The 23,575-nt window shown below is 41.8% G+C and overlaps 4 protein-coding genes across 7 annotated transcripts; all 4 read right to left on the bottom strand.

Annotated features, from left to right (window-relative positions):
* Positions 1-221: 221 nt before the first annotated feature.
* Positions 222-8,610, bottom strand: mybl2b (MYB proto-oncogene like 2b). The gene is made up of 15 exons (XM_027001824.3): positions 7,520-8,610; positions 6,588-6,675; positions 6,356-6,427; positions 5,945-6,037; positions 5,259-5,479; positions 4,890-5,034; positions 4,683-4,739; positions 4,295-4,498; positions 3,683-3,955; positions 3,346-3,488; positions 2,212-2,311; positions 2,018-2,128; positions 1,608-1,730; positions 1,364-1,510; positions 222-1,081 (listed from the first exon to the last, which is right to left on the bottom strand). The coding sequence occupies exons 1-15, from the start codon at positions 7,537-7,539 to the stop codon at positions 953-955; spliced, it is 1,926 nt and encodes a 641-aa protein (XP_026857625.1). The 5' UTR covers positions 7,540-8,610; the 3' UTR covers positions 222-952.
* A 459-nt stretch (positions 8,611-9,069) lies between these two features.
* ift52 (intraflagellar transport 52 homolog (Chlamydomonas)) lies at positions 9,070-14,563 on the bottom strand. 3 transcript variants are annotated; one of them, XM_027001918.3, is made up of 14 exons: positions 14,435-14,563; positions 13,807-13,968; positions 13,630-13,717; positions 13,260-13,389; positions 13,079-13,154; positions 12,855-12,926; positions 11,376-11,502; positions 11,218-11,301; positions 11,049-11,117; positions 10,307-10,461; positions 10,126-10,213; positions 9,817-9,925; positions 9,581-9,726; positions 9,070-9,479 (listed from the first exon to the last, which is right to left on the bottom strand). In XM_027001918.3, the coding sequence occupies exons 2-14, from the start codon at positions 13,932-13,934 to the stop codon at positions 9,435-9,437; spliced, it is 1,317 nt and encodes a 438-aa protein (XP_026857719.2). In that variant the 5' UTR covers positions 13,935-13,968; positions 14,435-14,563; the 3' UTR covers positions 9,070-9,434. The 3 variants fall into 3 exon arrangements, with proteins under 3 accessions (XP_026857719.2, XP_026857718.2, XP_081561344.1); XM_027001917.2 differs by lacking the exon at positions 14,435-14,563 and adding an exon at positions 14,082-14,404; XM_081705218.1 differs by lacking the exons at positions 11,376-11,502; positions 13,079-13,154; positions 13,260-13,389; ... (1 more) ...; positions 13,807-13,968; positions 14,435-14,563 and having other exon boundaries at positions 12,855-12,903.
* A 1,022-nt stretch (positions 14,564-15,585) lies between these two features.
* Positions 15,586-20,014, bottom strand: srsf6b (serine and arginine rich splicing factor 6b). 2 transcript variants are annotated; one of them, XM_027001880.3, is made up of 6 exons: positions 19,798-20,014; positions 19,050-19,183; positions 17,241-17,362; positions 16,939-17,141; positions 16,666-16,743; positions 15,586-16,583 (listed from the first exon to the last, which is right to left on the bottom strand). In XM_027001880.3, the coding sequence occupies exons 1-6, from the start codon at positions 19,902-19,904 to the stop codon at positions 16,145-16,147; spliced, it is 1,083 nt and encodes a 360-aa protein (XP_026857681.1). In that variant the 5' UTR covers positions 19,905-20,014; the 3' UTR covers positions 15,586-16,144. The 2 variants fall into 2 exon arrangements, with proteins under 2 accessions (XP_026857681.1, XP_026857680.1); XM_027001879.3 differs by having other exon boundaries at positions 19,023-19,183.
* A 481-nt stretch (positions 20,015-20,495) lies between these two features.
* acot8 (acyl-CoA thioesterase 8) lies at positions 20,496-22,866 on the bottom strand. The gene is made up of 6 exons (XM_027001877.3): positions 22,532-22,866; positions 22,257-22,393; positions 21,575-21,800; positions 21,329-21,486; positions 20,936-21,127; positions 20,496-20,826 (listed from the first exon to the last, which is right to left on the bottom strand). The coding sequence occupies exons 1-6, from the start codon at positions 22,675-22,677 to the stop codon at positions 20,711-20,713; spliced, it is 975 nt and encodes a 324-aa protein (XP_026857678.2). The 5' UTR covers positions 22,678-22,866; the 3' UTR covers positions 20,496-20,710.
* Between the last annotated feature and the right edge of the window lie 709 nt (positions 22,867-23,575).

Consider the following 23,575-nt stretch of genomic DNA (forward strand, 5'->3'; position numbering starts at 1 on the left):
ACATGGGCCCAGTATCATTGGAAAAAAAAAATTCCTCATATAGACCCAGACTGTCAAAAACCCAGTAGCTCGCAGGACTGTGTGCAAACATACCAGAGTTCAAAACGTTCTGCAGGAAAATGTTGAAAAATACTTGAGTCCCTGGTGTAAAAGCTTCTACCTGTTGTCAAGGTAAATGGCACACTGAGCTTTCAACACTTTTGGATGACAGGAGTATTTTATTTTCAAAATTACATACAGCACTTATTTCTCTGGCAACCAAAGCACAGCATAGCTCAACTCACATCAAAAATACAAAGTTAAGCACAATCTATAAAAATGTTATTGGAAAATACTGGGCATAATTATAGTTTAAGAACCTGGTAGAGCCAAAGATCTAGCTCTTTTATGAATGCTTCTTCCATTCTGCTGATCCTAGCAGACAAAATTATTTCTAAATTATCATAAAATGTATACAAGGGATCAAAAGAACCCTGAACTTTTCAACTTTTTTTTTTTCCACATAACTAGTTGTATTAAACAAGACTGCCAATTAAAGGCATGAATGCATTTTTTGTCTTCCAACAGGAAAGAAGTTGACAAAGCATTTCGGAAACTTAATAAATTACCTATACATTGACTCAACCAGATAGCATCTTTTAGCTGATGACATACCGTGGAAAAGGAACCACAACCTGAGAGAATGCAAGCACCATGACAAATTGACCATGCATAATGGCCATAAGGGCATACTGTATCACAACGCGCTTCACCACCATCATTCTCATTACACACGTTATTCAGGTTTTTTTTTGCTGGTTTTCTTTCTTTTCTTTTTTTTTTTTTTAAAACATCATAACTTGCAACTCGACATTCTACAACGTGTTGTAGAATTGAAGGTTGATGCATCAAAGCATGAAGGCTGATGCATCAAAGCAGCTCCTCTCAGAGGCCAGGATAAGGCGGTGCAGGCTCAAGACAGGATCAGAGCTCGGCTGTGCGTGGTCGATTTAAGGAAGCGAAGATAACGCCTGGCTTTCTCCGTCATGATCAGCTGGTCCTTCGTCCGGCCACATACAACAGTCTCCCAGGCTGGTGACATCTAGAAGACATGATCAAAACCAGTTCAGAACTTCTATACTAAAATCTAAATTCTAATTTATGAAATATATTTTATGCGCGTGCACACACACACACACACACACACACACACACATTTCCAAACACAGCCTGAACAGTTGATTACTAACATTCACATCAGTTAGACTGATCTCATTTTCAGTTCAATTAGCCCATATCGATGCTTAACTCATGATTAGCTTTTAGATTTTTAAGACTAGCATTAAAAAAAAAAAACAAACAAAAAAAAAAACACGGGACATACAAAGATAGGGGGAGTGGGTCTGGGGGCCACTCTTTCGTTGTTTAGCCCGCTTTCAGCGGGTCCAAGGATGAAGCCCTGGTCCAGGATGTTCTCTTCTTTCTTCACCGTGTAAGAGGAGTTGAGAGAGCTCGACAGCGACTGGTCGGCCTGTGGGAGAAGCAATATACTGATCCCACACTCTTTCGCCACGGAAGAGTGCATCCTGGTGTAGCACTCTGCTGTATCATCAGCCGTATTCTCCTACCTTCCTGTTGAGTTTCGCAGCAGATCTGGACTGCTGCTGCTGCCGTCGAACACCGCCACTTTCGTTACAGTCCATGACATCCAGTGCCAGTGATTTGCGCACTTTCTTCATGGGAGGTCGGTGCTGATCAACAAAGACACAAAAAAAGCCATGAGGACACAGGCCTCTGCAAGGAGACCAAGCCTAAACATCATCTCAGCTACATCAGGAGGGCTCAAGAAAAAAAAAAAAAAAAAAAAAAAAAAGCAAAAACAAAACAAAAAAAACCTTCTAGTCCAGTTCAAAGGTTAACTGGCATGCAATAAACCACACAATACTGTAGTGGGGTACTGCGGTATGAATCATGAGCCCCTGTGTGCAGAGGCAGGGCAGGTGAGTGAGCGGTCGTTGCTCTGCTGCATTCCATTCACCGATTGTTTGCGTCGCTGCTCAGGAGGACTCTCGTCCCTCACGATGAGCTCCACCCCTGCCTCGCTGCGCAGAACCTCCTTCAGGTCCTCCTCCAGGTTCGGTGTCGGGGGCTGCAAGACAGAACATACACACTGGGGTAACATGGACACCTCACCACCACGAACATCTTTTCCATCAGCTGGAATTTCCTTACCAGAGGCCGAATGGGCCCATATTTCTCCAGAGCGTTTTTAAATGGGGTCGGGGTGCGGGGGGTGCAGTCTAGATTAGCCTTGTGGTTCGGCGTGATGAACCTAGACGAGAGAAAAACTATATTCATATGAGTCTGCATAAAACCTCCAGGACAGTAGCACGTAGCTGGAGAAAAGCCCAGTTTGGTGATTCTCTGCTCAGAACACATCTGATTCAACTCGCAAGGCAAGTTTATTTGTACAGCATGTTTCAAACAGTGGCAATTTAAAGTGGTCGAAAGCCAAATAATAATAATTTAAAAATTTAAAAATCTCATTACACCTTGAGATCTGTCACCTCAGGAAGGTTTTTCCCAAAAAAAGGGGGGGGGGGGACAACTAATATAACAGTTTACATAATAGTTTACATAAATGGAAAACAAAAGAAACAATATGTTAGAAATCAAGTTTAAAACTGTTAAAAGAACATTAAAATATGAATGATTAAAATTGATTATTAAATTATTATTAAATTATTAACTAAGTGCATAAAATCAAAGTTGTATAAAATAGCAGGGGAGCTATCCTCTAGATCTAAAATCAGAGATAACATAAGGATTTACGTACAGGGCTGAAATGTTTCATTCTAAGGCTTTATTAAGAACCCTCACAACTGTATCTTGAATCAACTGAATCGAATTACTGTCTTTTTAAGAAGACATATATGGAGACCATTACAAAAACCAATCCTGATGGAAATAAAAGCAAGAAATCTATCATTACGTTACTATTCTTATTTGGTAATTTCAGCTAAAACTAGGATCAGAGTCCACTGGAACACCTAGGTCACAAACTGGTTCATTTGATATGATCTTGACTATGGTTTCATGGACTTGCTGCATATCTTTACTTCCAAATCTAATGAGTTTTTTTTCCCTTTTATTCAGCTGCAGTTGGTTTGTAATATGTACAAGCTAAAATGTTAACGGTACTGACACAGGGAGCCAACGGGACCACAGACATGAATCTGAGCATGATCTGCGTAACTATGGTATCGTCAGTTCATTACCAGGTTTAGCTGGTGTGTTAGAGCAGGCAGATCACCAGCCTGTGCTAGATTCCAGCCCTACCAGAGCCTCAGAGGCTAAAGGACATACACAGAGTTCTCCTTCTGTGTGAGGGGGGTTTTGTCCCGGTGCAGTGGTGTGGTGACAATAGCCTTCTGACTACACACAGGGGTCGACGTGAGAGAAGGGTTCTCCAAGTCCAGTGTGTCTTGTTTGGTCCACAAGTTAAGAAACTGGGAGACAAAATAAATATTTTATATTTATAAAAAATTATTATATATATTTTTAAATTTAAATATAAATTTTTGTTCTTCAGTTGACTTTGACCATAAAACAAACAAACAAACAAACATTCATATTACAGTCTCCAAACAGACATAAAACACCACAAAAATCTACCATATCCTAACAGAGAATTAATATTCACCTGGGAAGGTGAGAAGGGGAGAATCTTCACCGGCGTGCTCTTGGGAGTCATGGAGTCGTCGGCGTTGGGGGACAGAGCGATGCGGCGACGCGTGCGGCGGCTGAGGATGGAGGGTGGCGTGGCCCCGCCAGGCGAGATGGGGATCAGCTCCCCCTTGCTGCCCTTGCTGAGCTCATGCAGGGCACTGCCCTCCAGGCGGAACTTCAGCACCTCGGGACTCGCACTCGCATCTGGCAGGTCAAAGTCAGCCAGACTGCACCAACCTTCCAGGTCCTGTAGGGGGCGAGAGTGAGCTTTCGCAGCCAGAACATGCATGTAATAAAACGACTTGGATGCAAATCTGCTACTGTTGCCAAAAGGCTTTAACCTTTCATAATTTAACTACAGGAGGAACTGCAATTCCCCCATTTTCAAGTAATACTAAAACATCACTTCCGGATGTATTCAAGTCTTAAATGCCATTTCCTTCAGATCTGCAATTTTCAGCAAGGAATCAGTACTGCAACTTAGTTGAAGGCGCAAGATACGTGCACAGAGTCTGTAGGCAGCAGAATGACATGCTACTCCTGCTCTTCCTTCAGACAAAGTGATTTACAGTAGCCAAGTGCTCACCCCTTCCATCATCTCCATCATCTCCTTCACAGTGGATGCGGCTGAAGGTGAGAGGAAGCCTGACGCATCCACCACCCAGGTAGGCACATTTGATGCCCCTGTGCCCTCCGTTTCACTGGGTGTCACCGGGCCGCAGGGGGGTCGGGGAGACCCAGCGCTGGCTGCAGCAGGAGAACCTTCCTGCGGCTCAGGGTCGGCAGATTCCTGGAAGTTGCGAAATGCGTGAAGTTTATTTTTAGAACTAGTTCAAGACTAATAAATAAAGCAGTGAAGAGTTACAATAGACACAGCAAAGACTATCCAACTAAAGTCTTTCCCTGTGTGTAGTGCATACGTTTTAAACACGGTGTAATTTGCTTTTGGTCGATAAAAGCAGAATATGTTGCACCTGTGACACCACTTCTATAGGGAGACAGTCATCAACTCCATTGTAGCACAACTCCTCCTGCATTTAACACACAAATCGACATCAACACACTCGGGCATTACACAAAGATGTAGAGATTAAGCATGAGTCGAGAAGGAGAAGCAATGGGAGTGCTGTAAGGATACGCTGATTCATCTTTGCTGTGTACTATATACCAGCAAGTCCTACCGGTGGATCGGCGCTGTGCTGAATAGCATCGTCGTACTCAGGCTGGTAAACCAGATGCAGGGTTGTGTCCACTCCAGTATAATATCCCATCTCCACCTTCCGTTTGATGGTAGAATTCCAGTGGTTTTTCACTGCATTGTCAGTCCTGAGATAAAATAATGCACAACACATAAGGCAAACACGACAGTATCCACTATCTCAAACTCCAGTCTACAGAAGTGAAGCTTTGTTTTTATAATTATCACCATCACTGGTACCAAAATATGCTACAATGCTAAGATAAACAAAAACACAATTACTACTACTACTACTCCTACTATTACAACACCCCAGAACATACGATTGGATGAAAGGGCCACCCTCACTGACCTCCCGGGGAGCATCTTGGCGATCTCAGCCCAGCGATTGCCCAGTGCACAGTGGGCCTTATAGATGATCAGGTCCTCCTCTGCCGTCCACGAGCACTTCTTCACATCCGGGTTGAGGTGGTTATGCCATCGCTCTCGGCACTGCTTCCCCAGACGGCCCTTCAGGTGCTTGGCCACCACGGCCCACTGCTTATTGCCATATTTATTCACCAGCTCTATTACCTAAGCACACAGCATCGAGCAATGCCATCACTTACAACTGAAGGCCAGCGAGAAGGTCATGGAAAGCAACCCAAACCACCGCATTCAGTTGGCAGTTCACAATTGATATACGTGACCGATTCTAATAATCACTGCTCACAGTTGGGTTTGGCAGTCAGATTAACCATCTCTCCTCTTTAGGATCTCGTCTGTGTAGAAGGCAGCCAAGTATTATTTGAGCAGATTTGTGGTTAGATCATAGGCCACACTTAGATACACTGCCATACATTTATACTACAAAACTTTTTTTTTTTTTTTTTATTCTGACTAGTTAGTGTTTAATGTCACGTGACAAGACAGAGAGAATAATCAAAAAATGTTTTAAATGTTTTGGAATTAACCCCTTTAAGAAAACATGACATGCGTATTATTACATGTATGTATTGTATTATTACATGTATGTATTGCTTATATCTCCTGTCCTACCTTTTCATCTTCCTCTTTAGTCCAAGGCCCTTTGACAAGATCTGGGTCTAAAACCTTAGACCACCGGTGCTGGCACTGATGTTCTGAGCGATTCTAATGAAGACCATGTCTGCGTTAGCACCCAGTCGAAGCACGAGCGCAAAAGCACATTCTTTTTCAGGAAGCTAATAAACACACCAGGAATACTTTTATGGCTAGTTTTCTGAATGTGGATTAATCCTACTCAAGGACCTATTGCATAGTTTACAGTTAATCATCACTGGGAATTTATTTTGTCTTGGTTTAGGCTTAATCTAGGTCTAAGAAAACTGACACTTGGTACTCCTTACATCAGTATTTCTCAATACTGATTGCCACCAAACTCCTGCTTCATTAAATACACAATGTTCATATACAACTTAAATAACATACTGGTAGACAACTGGCAATGTATTTCCAGTCATTTGTTCCCACGTTCTGAACTAGTGTACGCAGATTATCATCCTGGAAAACAAAAAGTTTTATATTAGAGAAAAGAACTTTACATTGAAAAAAGAACACAGTGTTGTGCAACCATGACATTCTTGCAGAGCATTCATCTAGCCATCGTTCAATGGTAAAAAAGGTAAGTACAAACACTGGGTTCTCTTCAATACTAATTCACCTCTTCTTGAGTCCATTTCACTTTTACTTTACCACACTCCTTTTGGTCAGCCACATCAGAGTCAGTGTCCTGACACTCTGCATCCTCACTGTAAACAGACAGGCCATGTTAACAACCCGAGGACAGGAAGAGGGAAAACACTTCCAGCTAGTGAAGAGTAGCTAACAACAACGTGTTGATTACATGGACACCATTTGGATTTAAGGTGTTTACATCACCCTCCACCCAATACCAACAGGGCCAGTCTGATAACTGATTCGAAAATAGTTGCAGAAAATCTAACTGCCTAATAACGTATGTAAATACTCTATTTTAAATGCTGATTTAACCTCAATTTGTTTTACTTCCAACCACACCTATTAGTGCATTCTTGAGCGAGGCCTTGCTGGTATTGCTTTAACACAAAACCATTAGCCTGACACACAAAATAAGGTTATTTTTATATAGTTTGCTAGAGTAACTAGTCAGCCAAGATATTTGGCTAAATACATTCCAAATTATTATTTTGTTGAACATGGTTATCAACTTGCTGGCTTGCTATACGCTACAGCTAGCTACAAGAGCAAAGACGACTATGACCAATTCCGAGAGAAGTTGAAATTAGACTGAAGAACTACAAAAACAAACTTTAGACATTTAGGAAAAACCGTGCACTACATAGGTTGTATCTAGATAATTAAAAAGAAAATCTAGCGTTATGTATTTCACTGACCAAGATGAACTAGCTGGGATTACTCCTAGCAGAGTTAGCTCGCTAGCTATCCTATATATCCTATATAATTTATTAGGCGCGCTTCGACACATTATGTATGCCTAACTAGCTAGTTTCTGAAGTTATCCTGTCAAGTCATAAAACACGCTGGCTAGACCATATATTTATTTATTTTTTATTTATCATGTATATCTATATGCTTAATAAATTCTCTCCTTACCCGCGCGGCCACCAAGACATTTCTTGACTTTAGCCAAATTTTCCAATAAAAATTACTTTTCACGATGCCGTGCATGCAGCAGGTACTAAGACACAACCATTTGTAATGTAGAGGATGCCTAATTTCACAACTGTGTAATTACTCTTTGAAAGGGCCATAAAATTTTTGCAGACCAGCACTGAAATCTCCGCGCTCGAGTTTCTATCTCGCGCTTCTTTTTCACAGGCTTTCCCGGGAGTGACGTAGCTAGACAACATCTGCGCGCGCAACATTGTACACGCATTGCAGTGGAAAATATATTTCAGCAAAAGCTATAGTTAATCCCAATAAGCCTGTTGACACATAAAAGATGTGTTTCGCCAGCAAACTGGAACAGGGTCTGAAATTTGTAGTAATTCACATTTTTATGAAAACTGTTCCCAACCTGTTTTGTATTTTGGAGAAAACGACCAAATCAATCACGCCTATAAATACAAGCTGAAACTAATTAAGTGCAGCCTGGCAAAAATCATGGAGGAAGACCACGGCAGACGTGGTAAACGCAACAATAATGTTTCGCTTGTTTGCTTGGTACATGCTGTTTCTAACAAATTGTACTGAAGGTTCTGAAGCTGTATCAAGCTCTCTCTCTTTTTAGATGTGACTAAAACCAATGAGGGCCCATCAATGTCGGAGCTGGAAAGAGGCTTCTTCACAGACTGCAATCTCTCCTCTTTGTCTGTTGAAGGGATGTTAAGATCATCCAAAGGGATCATAGTAGAGTATCCAGATTCCAACCCTACCTTACCAGTTTGGTTTAATTACTCCTCTAGTGTTCTTTCACCTTCAAGTGCCCCCAGCAAAAACTCTCTCCTGTCTCCAGGCAACACGCTGAACACTGGACTTAACGGTCTCGCAGAGGACAGGTCCTCCACACCTTATGAGAGAGTAACTTTCCAAAAGCCTGGCCTAGCAAGCTCACTGGATCTGTCCTGTATTGATTTGACTACCTCCCATCCCTTATGGGAAGTCTCTCTCATCAAGCCCTGCACAGAAAGCCCAAAACCAGGCCTGAACCCAAACAAACTGGAACCAGCATGGAGCCCTAGTTACCAGTCAGCACCCCGTACACTAGCAGAGATTTCCTCTCTGGTCTGGTCAGGGAGGTCGCTGGGTAAATCCGTCACAGAGGACCATCAGAGGTCATGTCTGGAAGCCACGTTCCAGGAATCAAACCGTCGCCATGCTGTTCTCGAGCTTGCAGATGAGCAGCAGAAGAGTGTGCCCAGAGACCTGCCTCTCTAACATCATACTGGTGTAGTAAAGTTCACTTTAGGTAAGGGTATCACCTGTCACGTACCCTGTATTCTGCCTAATACTGGATCCATAGTAAACATTCCATTTTCTTTCATGTTTTCTAATTGTTTGGGGTTTTTGGTTGCAGGAAGCACATGTTGACCCATCCTATACTACTAACAAGTTAAATGTGTTTGCTGTTTCAAAAAATAAAAATAAAAAAATTGTATTTGAAAATAGTGTTATTTGTATACTGAATGAGCTGATTTCAAAGGAATGGTTAAAATGTTTATTACAAAATTGCATTTAAGCCTTTGTAAACCAAACTGTAGTGGAGCCACTTGTAACATTTCTCTCTGAACTTTACACACTTGAACATTTAAAGATTACACAGATCAAAAATATACATAATTTATAACCAGATCACTTGGTGAGTGTGGTGACAGGATTTGGTTCAAGGGTGGTGGATGTGTGGTTTTGTTTTATTAAGCCTTCATGTGCTACAACCTAAGTGGTGTTCCTTCTCCTAGGTCTGACAATTAATGAAATGGGCATTAATGACCTTTTGTGAGTAGTTGGACACATTCCATAAATTGGGTGCACACAGTCTTCTGCCTATATTCCTCCAGTGTCCTGTAGCTCAGATTGGAGAAAACCTGGTGTGAGTTGTGTCGATATCATGTTCCTAGACAAGAGAATCAATTTTAACACAGGGCTTTATTTTTAAAGAGATCTTTGTGTATAGGCACAGAGCAAATGGAACCATTTTATATATGCTGGACTTGCCTGATTTAGCTTTTTGAACTCCACCACCTGAAAGAAGACATGTTCCAGGATGTGCTTGGCATCTCTCTTTTCTTTGTCCAACTTCCCAGTAACCCCAAGGATGTCTCCACACTTCCTCACGTAAAACTCAAGGTCATCGTCTGTGCCTACGAGGTGTCATTAGCCTAATCATACCCAGGTCTACTATCTCAGCAGAGAAGTCACTCCCATTCTGAATGTCATGCCTGCAGACTCACATTTGTTTGAGAGTTGAGCGAGTCGCACTTTTTCAGATGAGAAGGTCTCGTCAAGGTCAAAGAGGTCAAGCATGGGAGGGGGCAGGCCCCTAAAGGGAGGCTGGAAGACCTGCACATACAGACCCATGTCACACTTGCATTGCCTTTTGTATGTTTGGTTACATGCTACCTTTTTTTTGTTTTACTTTCATATTTTAATTTCACCAAGAAAAAAGTTATATAACCAAAGGCCTGTACAAATTCAAATTCCAGGGAACCTGTCTCTGTTTGTGTTTGACAATGCTGCCGTTACGTGACTGAGCTGCTCACAGCAGGCTGTAGAGGTGGCAACGGTGTTTCAAACTGGGGTGTGATCAATTGCAGTTGCTCGTGCTTCACATTCAGCTGCTTGTAAGCCCTGAAAACAACAGAGCCTTGAGCTCAGAATCACACACTCCTGATCCTGCACAGTGCACTGTTCAGCTATGGGTAAAAGTATCAGCTGTGGTACCTAATAACACTGGGTAGGGCATCTGTAGACAGCTTAAACAGAGACATGTCGAAAAGAGAGGTGAAGTCCCTGGGGTTCTCTTCCCCCTCCTGTAGACACACCCTGAGTCTTTCAGACAGGCATCCTGTGTCTGGTAACATGGTGTAGTCTGTGATCTGGGAGAAAATAGACATTTTAGGTATTGATTTCCACAATCACTTTGAGGCACTGTGCATGGGTAACTTTACATTATGCTGCATTGTTTCTAAAGATAGATCTAGAATGATATTACAATATCATTCCAAGGCTCTATCAGACTTGTTGGTTAACTGAAGTGAGATGTTTTCTCACTGTGTCATTGTCCCTATGTTCTGGAAATAATTTATGGAACACTTCCACAAAGATCAATAATTATTTTGTCTCTGTAAACCTTTTTTAATGTCTTTATTAATGGGGTTTTAGGTCATTTATTCCAATTACAATTGGCACTACCTGATTTTTCGCTGTTACTGGCTAGATCCAAAGTATGCTGGTCATCTGAGATGTGATGGATAGATGTAAATAGTGATAAATACTACAAGTTGTAAATATTACTGGAAGTAAATAAGACAGAAATTCTGTTAAATGTGTGGTAATGATTTCCAAAGCACTCAGAGCAGTCCAAGTTGTTGCTAAGTTACTAGGGAGCACTGTCCTTAAACCCAGTGAAGTGGTGACTTTAATGAAGGTCAGTCGGTGGAAGGACGTGGCAGCTGCCTCTTACCTCTGGGTCTTCAGCGTCTATTTGATTAAGCTGAATGCTGTCAGTCATCAGCCACTGAAACACCACATCCTGCACCACACAAACAGAAATGTCGGAAGTAAGTGAGACATTCTCTCAGATTTCACAAGTGACTGCATTGGAAGGAACCACTGCTGAAACCAAAGCTCACCATTATTTTACTGTTCTCCTCCTTGTCCAGGTACTGGTCGCTGAACATGTGACATGAGCCCAGAACCACCAACTTGCCTGCATCCTGCATTCACACACAGAAAAGCATAAGCATACGGTGTGGGCAGATCCAGCTAGAAGAGCTAAGCCAATACCGACCCCAGCCTGGTGGAAGGCCAGTATAGGCCGGTTGAGCGGGAAGCAGACAGAGCCGGTGGACAGAACGGCTGCAGCGGGCTTCATCACGCTCAGCGTAGCCCCATACGGGTACACGAATGTCAGAGCTCTGTTAGATGCGCAAGGAATGAACAGAAAGTGCATGTTTGACTGGATGTCATATTTCATTCCTGTTATAAAACAAATTCTTGCAGACATTTGTGACATCTACACATCCTAAGCAAATGTATTTTCATAGTGAAGGCATAGGAACATAATTTTAATATTTTGCATACACTAAGAATGCTTTTCTAAAAATGTATATTATCAAGTAGAGATACATTACATCTGAAACACTTGGTCTTCTCCCTGCTATATTGACAGCTGACCCTTACACTAAAAGTAAACATATACATGCAGCAGTCCAGAAAGGTCCTAATGTAAACACTAATATGCAGCAGTCTAGAAATCACATAATGTAAACAGCCCACCACTTGAAGCTCAACCCCAGAAAAACTTCTGTACATCCCAGGAACTTCCAGCCCTTACCAGGACCTCACAGTTTCCTTTGAGAACTCCCTGGTATCACCATCTGAAACTGCTCGTAATCAGGGCAGAACCTTGGACAAACAGTTGTCGTTCTCAACTCATTTCAAATCTAACCCGGTCTTGCAGATTTCTACCCAGGTGCTTGTGCGGTCTCTTGTAACGTCAAAGCTAGACTACTGCAACTCACTACTTGCTGGCCTACCTCTAAGAGCCATCAGACCTCTACAACTTGTGCAGAATGCAGCAACACAACTAATCTTTAATCCTCTGAAGTTCACACGTTATTCCACTGCTGCACTCCCTTAAATGGCTTCCAGTAGCTGCCCGCATCAGATTTACAAAACCAAAAATGGACCAGCCCCTCCATGCATGAGGTCAGGGGTCAAAGCCCAATCCGTGCCTCAAGTACTTCAAACCTCAAGTACAGTTCAGCTTGAAATACCATGCTTCAAGTCTCATGGAAGATAAGCATCAAGACTATTCTCTGTCCTGGCTCCCAGATGGTGGAACAAACCTCCACTGGCTCTCCAGACATCAAAGTCCCTTGCAGTCTTTAAACGCAGACTGAAGACCCATCTATCTGTGGAATATTTAAATAACTGCTGAATCTGCTCCTATGTTGACTAACTGAAACGCTAATAATTATTGTAGGGTATTGTTTTTTGCACTGATTGTGGTCTGAGATAGACCTTATATGTATTTTGCACTTCTTGGCATCAGCACTGATCCCTGTATTTCAACAGCATTCTAGTTCATTGGTATCTGGGACTCTAACCTATTGTACTGGCTAGGATGCATTCAATGAGTAAATGACAAAACACTTCTGTAAGTCACTCTGAATAAGAGCGTCGTAAATGTAAATGTAAACACACGTAGCAGTCCTGAAAGCAACTGATGTAAACACAGTTCTACAGCAGTCCAGAAAACACTTACTGTGCATTGTTCCCAGTACTGTCATCATCAATGACCCCAGTTATCACTTTACCAGCAGCACGGCTGATCTCCCTAGCAGATACAATGAGTTTATCAGCATAAAGAATTTCTTCCTTTCTAACTATCATTTTAATACTTCTGACAGGAATCCAAATCATAATAGTAAAGTCATAAAAGAATGATTAAATGATTTAATCATAACACTTATGATTAAAATGAAAGACCTGTTGAGAACACCATTGGATACAAGTGCTTCTTTGGGATGGAAATATTTGTAATAAACATTTCTTACTACAGCATCTGAAAAGTGAAACAATGGTGGAAAGTGTGTTTTTCATAAGTTTGCCCAACAACAGATGCATTAAATACTCCATCATGTTTGTGTTCACACTTCCTCTTGCTCACCACTGTTCACCATGATACCAAAATCTTCCAGGAGGAAGTTGATATTAGTATCATTTTTGACTTCTCCTCCTTCTCCAAGCATCACAAGAACATTTCCACCACCATCCACATAGTGCTTCAGGACTTCCAACTAAACAACACACAAAAACATCATCAACATTTCCTCATGCACCGGAAAAATCACAGATGGTGGCAAACTTTACTTTGAAACCTAAGCGCTCACCTATTGTATCATTACTACCGATCAGCGCACCATACAGCAGTGTACAAGCATTTGTTCAAGTTCAAGTTTGGTTTATTTGTCACATACATATTCATACGTCATACAATTGTGTATGGTATAGCAGAATCCAGGTCATGAACACCTCACCTCGGCAGCCGTGAACTTTTCACGGGGACCCGCGGTGATCCACAGCTTAACACCATGCAATTTTTCTGCCGTGAGCTCATCTTTGATGCTAAGAGACAATAAACAATGAAATTCAGTCGCCGATATCATACCACGCTCAATGTGCAAATTAATCGGAGACGCAATAAAACGCGTTACCTTTGAATCTTCCATTGCGTCCTTAGTCTCTTCTGAAGAGACTTGTAACCACTGTTGACAGTGAAAAGTTCTCTTTTGGAAGAGTTGAAAATCACAACATTCCGCTGTTCCTTGTCCATTTTATCCATCCTCGGTCTTCGAGAGCTCTCACCTACCTAACGGCTACATAGTGTACAGAAATCATCATTTTACTCAGAAGAACGAGTGGTGTCACAGACCCATATTGGCAATGGCGAAGTAACGGTTAACCGATTTTCCAGACTTCCTCTCTTTACCTGCTGAAAATAACTGCTGTAGTTTATTTATCAAGTACAGTTAACTACTGAAATCAGAAGCAGCTAATCTACAATAGCTAGCGTTAGTTAGCTAACTAGCTACCAAAAGGGTAATTAGCTAGCTAGGTTAGCTAACTTTGGCTAGCTAGTTAGCCAAAGAGTCTATATACCGTTAGCTTGCTAGCTAGTTAGTCAGTTAACTGAGGCATCCACATATATAAGCATCGAGAAAAAATCGAATTGTTAGTGTAAATGGGATTGAAATTCTGCATAGATGGCTCGATAAACAATGTGAAAGTAGCCTATATTTAGTAAGATGAGAAACGCACAGCAAAAACATTTCAGCGACTTACCATGATGCATTGTGGGTAACTTCTGAAAACAACAGTTACCAGGGGCGCTTCGGCCATAGCAACAAGTCAATCTCTCTATCTCTCTCTCTCTCTCCATTTTTAATAATTTGAGCGCAAGCATCACCGTCCAATTAGGATCCATTAGAATGTACACACGGCCACACTGTAGTTACACAATAACTTCTCCCAGGTCGTCAGATGCACCTCATAGGCAGTTCAGGACAGACTACTACTCCTGATATTTACCTACTCTACTCCACTTTACTGCAGAAACTGGCTCTTATGCAGAACAGTCTGTACTCTTTACAGTATATGCTTTAAATACCGTTAAACATAACATTGTATTTAAAACTATTCCTCCATAGCCTGTTTGAATAGTTTGGTGTATAATGTGTTGTGGGAGGGGACATGGCCACTGTGCTAATATTACTGGGCAACCAACTAAGTGTTTCCCACAGGCTGAGAATTTGCTTGTGGCACTGAATGTAATGGGCATGCAGACCAATGCAGTTTAGAGGAGGAAATTGTTTTCCAGGGTATTTTCTGTAGTTACAATTTACAGACGTCCCATAAATGTCTCACACGCTGGTAGAAAACAGCTAGCCGACTGCATGCAGACAAGTACCTATGCCGCAGTTAGCTAGTGCAGCACAAGCAACTTGTGTGTGTGGCAAAAAAATAATGCATTAGTTTGAAAATAATATAGTAAGGCATTCTAATGTAAGATTTCCAGTTGAAACCAAGGGATTTTATCTACCTTTATCCAACATCTTTTTGCAACAGCAAGCCCTTGAAGTCTACATATTGAAGGTGGAACAACTGAGGTTTTGGCCACAGCCTTACAGGGCACGTTTACAAGACCCACTTCATGTTTGTTGATCAGAATTGACCTGATTCTAAACCCCACCCCTGCTCGTCAATAAACCAGAAGTGCATTCAATTTGTCCTGAGAGAACTTATGATCCTCTGCATTCATTAAAAGAAACTTGTAGCATTTAAAATATATGGGGTGGGATCATGAAACACACCACCACCCCTAGCCCCATCTTAAACTGGAGTGTGGGCATTTCACCACCTGGAAAAAGTGTAAAGACATATGCAAATAGAAACCCAAAAGGCACTCTACACCACAAACTATTCTGAAAATAATAGAAAATTAAACCAAGTTTATTTAACTAAAACTTGTTTACTCAGACATTAGTTTTTAAAAAATGAAACAGGACTTGAACACGAAAAAGGTCCAAGGGTCCAATTTGAATCAAAAAAAAAAAAACACACCAACAAATTACTGTACAGTAACCAATTACATTTCACTCAACCTAAGACAACGTTCTTTCATCTTATTAATAAATGGTTATTGACTTGATTATAAACAGCCAAAGATCAGCTTATTCTAGCGTCATCAACTGCTTACACACAAATGCAATTCAAGCCTTTTAATTTTACTTAGCAAAGTCAGTCATTCAAGTCAAACAGCTGAAGGAAAACCTGAAGAACAAGCCAATACAACTTAGAAAAATTACTCAAAACATAACTGAAGACGGCATGGAGTAGGAAAAGGTCTAGTAAAGACTTTACAGATTATCTGGTATGTCTGTTATTTACAATGTTTTTCCCTCCCTCATGCAACAATGAAAACACATGTGATCTTATGCACTCTGAAACACCTTGAGAATCACATGCTCAGCTAACAGCAGATCAGAGAGGACCTCAGTCCTGCGAGGCAGACCTAGAACGCGAGCGGGACTTGGAGCGGGAAGGAGAGCGAGATGCCGAGCGCTTGGCAGGTGATTTGGAGGCATGGCGCGCCTCCTGGGGGGAAGGGGAGCGGGACGCAGACTTGGAGCGCTCATCATTTCCATTCTCCATGGGCGAGGCAGAGCGGCTGCGGGACTTCTTACTTATAGACTTCTCCTTAGACCGACTCCGTGAGCCACGGTCAGATTTGGGCTTGGAACGAGACTTGGAGCGGGACTTGCGGGCATTTGAGCGGGAGCGGGACTTGCGACTTACAGAGCGACTGCGAGACTTTCGAGTACAAGAACGGGACCGAGAATGGGACTTCCTGGAGCGAGATTTGGCTGGAGATTTGGAGTGGGACTTTCTCCTGGACCTGGAACGGGACCGGCGTTTGCTGCGGGATCTAGAGCTGATAAGAAACAACGTTGTTAAAGTCTCTCTCTCTCTCACACACACATACGTTTGGTTTGGGTCAGTGTCCGCAATCTTACCGAGAGCGAGACCTTGAGCGACTTTGTGAACTCCTGCTCCTGCGGCTTCTGCTTCGAGAGCGGCGTCTGCTACGGGACCTGCGAACCAGCATCAAAGCAGAATTTACAATCACCCAATACCCTTACACCCTCTTGCTAATGTGCCATTAATATAAATAAATAAATAAATAAATAAATAAATAAATTTCTGCCATGCAGAGATTGAGGAACTCCATACAAAGTACCCAGTTAAAACCAAAAATGCTTCATAGGAGCTTGCGTTTGTGAGCACACCTGGATCTACTGCCAGAGTAGGAGCGCCGGCGCCGGGGCTTATCCTCCACCAGACGGATTTTCCTCCCATTGATGTCTGTGCCATCCAGCTTGTCCAACGCTCTCCTCATGTCTGAGTAGGTGCGGAACTCAATCACTCCCTCATTTGTCCGTTCCTTGTGGGCATCTGCGTAAGTCACCTCACCAGCCTGCCGCATGAAGTCCTGAAACCACCGCCCGCAGAAGTGAAACACTAGCCTGCAAGTTGGGATTTAAATATATGAACTGCTAGCCTGCACATGGGAACTTTGAGCAGCACTCACCTTGAGGTCCTGCCAGCTGCAACGGCTAGAAAGGTTCTCCACTATCAGCCGGTACTCTGTGCGCACAGGTGGTCCGTACTTGTCCCTGCCGGAGCGGCTCCTGCTGCTGTAACCACTACTGCCTTTAGACAAAACCGGAGAAGGGTACAGTCAGAGGGGGACATGAAGGCTAAGGCTACCCAGTGGACTGTGGGTAACCACGTTATACTAATTGAAAAGTCAATATATATATATATATATATATATATAGAAAGAAAAAAAAAAAAAAAAAATCTTTTTGCTGTTTGCTCCATTGAGACATCAGAAACACTCCTTGTTGCAGTCTAAGCGCCAGATACTGGAGGGATTGCAATATTTTAAAAGAGCATTTAAAAAAAGTGGAACAAAAGAAAAAACCTTGGCCGAGGTTGTTGAATGTACTCAGTTTACGTTACTGGTTTTTCATTCAACGGTCTAAAACCAGCAACAGCCTGAACATAATTCTGTTGCTCCAATATGTAGCCCACAAGGTGACCTACGAGACCTGCATATATAAAAGCAGGACAAGACTTTAGACAGCATGGATAAAACATGGGCACAAGTTATTTCAATTAGATGCACACTCTACCTAAAGTTGTGTGCATAATTTCGTAACGCATGGCCAACAGAAGAGCACTTGTCAATAACGTCAATTTTACCTGTTAGTCATGCTTTAACTAGTGTGCACGCTTTACCCAAACTGTTAAGCAATTAATTACAATCAAATCACAGGTCCCCTCCTGGGCTTCCTTCCATCACTAATTATTTTTTTAAACTTTGGTTTGATAAAAATGACCGCCACATAAGTAGCCATTAAAACCCTTTCCAAGTAGTTAGGGGGAAAAAAAAAACCTAAATAAACAACCAGGACTACTCACAATAGATGCTGACAAGCATTACCTTTCTAGTGACAGCACATGACAAAGCAACGGAAGCCCATTGCTCATTCTTTAAAACTAGATGACTGCTACATGTTTTTCCACAATAATCTCCCCGATATTTCGTTCAACATAAAAACCAATGGGTTTCCTCACCATCACCCTGGTCTATTGGCAAAAGGCTGCTGTCATCATGGCTTCCGGTTAGGTCAGCCAAGGGTCAAAGGGCAAAGGTCACACACACATTGTAAGGTGAAAGCCAAGGCCAAACGGGACAGGCAGTCATCTTAGCCTCAATGGACTCGGACTCAGCCCGCACTGGTCTCTTTCAAATTGAAACATCAAGGACTTTTGTTAATGTTGATTTAAAATGTAGACACATAGCATGATCACACGTCATATCCTTTGTTTACATGCCAGTGAGGCTCTTCCAACTAGAAGTTTACCCAAAAAAAGTGTTATATAGCAGTAACTGAGGTATAGCCTTCACCTGTCATGTAAACGATGTCATGTTCCCAAATTCTCTAAATTGTAAACTAACCATTTACACATGCCCTCTGGCACAGTAACAGTGTTGACATGTCCTCTTCGGGATAATCCCAGCTACAGTTTAACAGGAATCACACAATTAGGTTGAATGGTCAATCATTACAAAGATAACTATCCCACTGCTGTGCCTTGAGGCAACTGGCCTTATTTGTAGAAAAGGTGCACGTAGCCCAGCATAAAATTGTGAGGCCGTCTGTATCCGGCAGTTACTTCCCAAAATCCAGAACGGTTGGGCAGCAAACAAGACGAAAGGAACGAGTTATCGAGTGTCGTCTCTTCTGTGAACCTGGAAAAACGTTTTAACCTACGTCTCGATATCTTAGTAGACTTGACTTACTGCGCCCCCAACCCCCAGAACCCCCACCGTATCCATCGCGGTCCCGCCGTGGCCCTCTGGCATGCTCGACAAGGACGCGCTCGCCGCACAGCTCTTTGCCATTCAACTCGTACACGGCGTCGTCTGCATCGCGCGTATCTTCGAACTCCACAAATCCGTACCTTAAAAAAAAAAAGGTGATATTGTGGTAGTCAAGGTTGCATTCAAAAACCATAAGAACGTAGCAACAACAAAAAAAAATCTCCGTTACCCTAGCGTTGTAACGTTAGCTGGCAAGTCGTGTAGTTAGCAGTTAGCAACATTAGCTAGATTAGTCTGAAGGCTGGCTAGCCAGTTGAGTGCGCGCGCCGAAGCCTCGAAACCGACCGTCTAGCTAACATAATCGGTCTCATAGGCAAACTACATTTTTTTTTTTTTTTGGCAGCTGCACGTTTAGGAAATCAATTAATGTAAATATACAATGTGTGATAGCTGCAGATTCTCGAAGAAGCTATCTTATCGAGCCAATGCCTGAACAGCGAACGTATTGTTTCCTCATAGCCGCCATTTTGACCACGCGGCAGAATTCCACAGTTCATAAATTAACCGAAATGTGAACAACCTAGTTACAAGCTACTCGTTTCCGTTGTAACCTAGCTATGTGTCCCAAGATATATATACACGTTTTCGATTGTACTAACTTATTTACTGCGTAGGGATCGGTTGTTAATTCGAAGGCTCCGTCTATCGAGCGTGATGGCTAAACAACTAGCTAGATGACGTTTCTAAGGCTTACCCGTTTTTTAAATCAATCTCCAAAAGCTTCCCGTAACCACTGAAGAATCGTTGAATATCCTTCTCGCGAACGTGGTAGCTGAGTCTGCCTACGTATACACGTGGCATGTTTTATCTAGTTTACCTGACTCTTAAACCAATAAAAAAGACGAAACCTATTTCAAGCCTCCGTGGAACACTAGCTGCTACCTCCGCGAGAAATGTTTGACTTATGAGAAGGGTTGCGTCACCAACACTGCGACCTCACATCCGGTATTTGAACCATTGTAGACACGTTTAAGCAAAAGTAGCTTCTATTGACACTCTAGACTCCTTTTGAATGAAGCCATTCAAGCCTTGGTAAAAGATGCATCATCATTTTACATCTGAGCAAAAACAAAAATGAAGAAAATGTATATTTCTCTTTTGCACGATTAAGGAATTTGCATATGGAAGGAAATGGTAAGCTTAAAAAACGGACAAATGTACACTAAGTCAGTGTAAGGTATCAAAATATGTAAGGTTGCACAGTAATAATACAATTATAATATTTTGGTTTCTGCAGTCATGTTAGTCAATTGCAAGGAATTGTAAACAGCAACATTCAGATTTTCCATGTGCCAATGTACTCCAACATGCTCGCGTTATGTAGTTATGTAGAGGGCACTGTGACCATGTACCGGTAATTCTCTGTTACGAGCCATTAATTACAATTGCATGATCAGTTAAAATAACATGTTTTATGGGGGAAATTACAGAGATACTTAAATCTTTCATAGGATGGTCTTATGCAGATTTTCACACTTATGTAGTCCAGTATACCGTACTGTTGTATGTAGGACCATGGACCAAACGAAAGGACACCTCATTCCACTGCATACAAAGTATATGGAGGAATGGCAACAACACCTAAAATTCAAGTTTTCCAAAGTCATCTACAATTTACTCTGAGTCACATCTCTCACTCTTAACAGTCCCTCTTGCACACAAGAAGCTGCAAGAACACCATCTTCTCTCCACAAGCGGCCTTGTACCAGTCCTCTGCTACCGCCTGAAACAAAGGATATAAAACAAACACTTTAATAGACACACACACACACACACACACACACACACACACACACACACACACATACACAACGGTACACTGTGTTACTGACCGGCCCAAGGACTTTCACATTCATACAGCATCCACTGGTCTGCTCTGAATGTATTGTGGAACCACATGGCATGATCCAGGGAGGCTGCGAACTGGACCCTGTGCTTGGGGAAAGGCTGCAGTGTAGTGCCAAGGAAAGAGTAGTCTGACACATAGGCAGCAACACAACAGTGCAGTTTCATGTCATCCTCTCCTGAAAAAAAGCAATCACGCTATAATAGTCAACAAGAATTAAAAAAAAAACATTGCTCATTTTCTTGTATTAAGTAAATGAACATCTAGGCAAACAGAGAACAAATGTGACAAACATCAGTATAGTATACAATCTTTACTGCAAACTATAGTGAAAGGTGCCCTCTTTCTAATTAAATGTTCAGGAAGTGCAGACATTTACCTATATGTCCCTTTGCTCGGACCCAGAACAGCTTTTTGGGTTCCATGGCAAGATGCCTATAAACATCAGGTGGATTCACCGGTTTGATCTCGATAGGAACCTCATCTGCCAATATCTTGTTCAAACCCTGCTTGGTAACATCAGCCACATTTGGGTCACTGTAAACCCAGGCAGATGCAAGATATAATTAAAAGCATGTCAGTTTCCAGGTGACTTGCATAATGTACCAATATCTGTTAGTGATACCTAAGGTATTGCTGGATCAGTTCCTCCACTGTGAGCAGAGCAGCAGGTGAAGGAACACTGGGCATGGTGAACTGGTGCTCCAGTGGACTGGGCTGCTGCATGTGAAAGGATGCTTGGCATATTAGGATAGGTTGACCATGCTGGATGGCCTTCACTGACCTAATGGAGAAACTATGGCCATTTCGTGTTCGTTCAACCTGGTAAAGCACTGGAACTTTAGGATCTCCTGCAACACAACATCAGGTGTATTTTACACACACACACACACACACACACACAATCAATTTATTAAGAAACATTTATGTATTAAAACACCTTGTAGTTAGACACCATAGCTCATCTGTTACACTCAACAATTTGAGTTAATCATCGACTAATTCATCAGTGATCAGTTTCTGACCACATTATTATTATTTGATTATTATTTGGTGGCTGACCAAAATGTATTAAGTGTATGAATACTGCTGTCCTGGATAGACTTGTACCAGCTCAATACTCACAACCATACCACTATCATGTTGCTGTGAATGATTTAACAACCCCCCCTATAAATTGGTTATAGTCTATAATTGTACACCTATAAAACGCACACAGGTTTACCTAATTAAGTGACCAGAAAGTGTAGGTGGGGTGTTTTTGACAAAGTGCATTTCGAGTGTGTGCTGACTGACTTCTTGCTCACCTGCTTTTACAAAGTAACAATGCAGCGAATGAGCGTAGACATCATCACCAACGGACTTGGCAGCGGCTACTAAAGCCTGTCCCACAATTTGGCCACCAAAAAGGCGGCGAGTCCGTGGAATCCAGTGATGTTTTCCTCTTTAAAAACACAAATGTGTCTGACATCATAGATTAAGGTATACGATTAGCATTGTGGTATGCTATAGCAACACACTGACAGCTTTTACAGTATTTTATCAAGTTGCTAGAAGTAAGAATACTAACGTGTAGGCCTACCTGTAAAGGTCGGTGTCAAGCTTCTCTAAATTCAAAACACTTGTTACCAGAACGCTTCTGAGGTCCGAAACAGGAGGGTAAGGACTCGCCGCAACCGCATCATCTGTCATTTCACGTTTTGACGAATCAACATCGGCTTCGGCCATGTTAAAAGTGGAACAGTAAAAAACAGCTACGACTGCATCCAAAATGCCGTTATTTTTAGTTGAAAATGTGCTAGTTCTTTTAGACAAACTCAAAGAATATTAATGAGCTTTATCCTACTTGATCCTACTACATCGAGGAAGTGAATTCGCTACATTTCCAATGTCCAGCGACCCGTACGTTCTTTGACCTATGACGTTTCATCAGTACTGGGGAAGTTGTCCAATTAAACACGTTGATATTCACACTGCTTATTTATTTTGTTGCAGCATTTTCCCGTGCATGAACGCTTGTGTTGTTAGATCTTTTGTGATTCATTTATAAACGCTGCTGTCAAGTGTCGCCCAAAGGACATAGGGTTACGGGTGGCTATGGTCTTTGGAGCATGTCTCCGGTTTATTTGTTTTGTTTGTTTTTATTTGTTTTTAACGAGAAACTCAAATACAAATACAGCTATATTTCTATATTTTTATGTACTGCTAAAAGGTTTTTAGTTTTACCACAGCAGATTAATTAGGATCTATAAATGGAGCAACTGGAAATGGAAGACAATTTATGAAAACTACCGTACTGGGCACTTGTGAGTTCTAAATCAGCACGCAAACAATGATTCTAGATGTTTTATTTATTGGTTTATTGTACTGTTGTATTTATTGGTTTACTGGTTTATTGTAGAGCAGGAGCAAAGATGATGTATATCAATGAAAAGAACTGAACAGGAAAAAAACAAGCTTGAATGAATGCACTCAGAATGCATACAAACTGAATAACAGGCAAAACCATGGTAGATTTAGATAATCCAGAAAAGGCATAAAAGACAGTGTCCAAGCTTGTAAGATACTGTGTGGAGACAAACGTATCCTAAGGTGTCTTGCACATTTTCTTCTAATAGGACACATT

Source organism: Electrophorus electricus, chromosome 22, assembly GCF_041902795.1.
Source record: "Electrophorus electricus isolate QZ-2024a chromosome 22, ASM4190279v1, whole genome shotgun sequence".
NCBI lineage: Eukaryota > Metazoa > Chordata > Actinopteri > Gymnotiformes > Gymnotidae > Electrophorus > Electrophorus electricus.

Bases quoted from the DNA above. Each gene is read 5' to 3' on its own strand.
- acot8 (XM_027001877.3), bottom strand. From the start codon at position 22,677: ATGGCCGAAGCCGATGTTGATTCGTCAAAACGTGAAATGACAGATGAT. The intron at 21,487-21,574 runs GTATCACTAACA...CTGGGTTTACAG, and splicing joins CTGATCCAGCAATACCTTAG to TGACCCAAATGTGGCTGATG. The intron at 21,128-21,328 runs GTAAATGTCTGC...GCTTTTTTTCAG, and splicing joins CCGAGCAAAGGGACATATAG to GAGAGGATGACATGAAACTG.
- mybl2b (XM_027001824.3), bottom strand. From the start codon at position 7,539: ATGTCTTGGTGGCCGCGCGG. The intron at 2,129-2,211 runs GTAAGGAAATTC...TCTGTCTTGCAG, and splicing joins ATGGGCCCATTCGGCCTCTG to CCCCCGACACCGAACCTGGA. The intron at 1,082-1,363 runs GTATGTCCCGTG...CATGTCTTCTAG, and splicing joins GACCCACTCCCCCTATCTTT to ATGTCACCAGCCTGGGAGAC.
- srsf6b (XM_027001879.3), bottom strand. From the start codon at position 19,904: ATGCCACGTGTATACGTAGGCAGACTCAGCTACCACGTTCGCGAGAAG. The intron at 16,744-16,938 runs GTGTGCTCACAA...GCTGGTTCGCAG, and splicing joins TACTCTGGCAGTAGATCCAG to GTCCCGTAGCAGACGCCGCT. The intron at 16,584-16,665 runs GTAAGATTGCGG...GTTTCTTATCAG, and splicing joins CGCTCAAGGTCTCGCTCTCG to CTCTAGATCCCGCAGCAAAC.
- ift52 (XM_027001918.3), bottom strand. From the start codon at position 13,934: ATGGATAAAATGGACAAGGAACAGCGGAATGTTGTGATTTTCAACTCT. The intron at 11,118-11,217 runs GTGAGCTTTGGT...TGTGTGGTGCAG, and splicing joins AGGAGAACAGTAAAATAATG to GATGTGGTGTTTCAGTGGCT. The intron at 10,462-11,048 runs GTAAGAGGCAGC...ATTTTCTCCCAG, and splicing joins TAGACGCTGAAGACCCAGAG to ATCACAGACTACACCATGTT.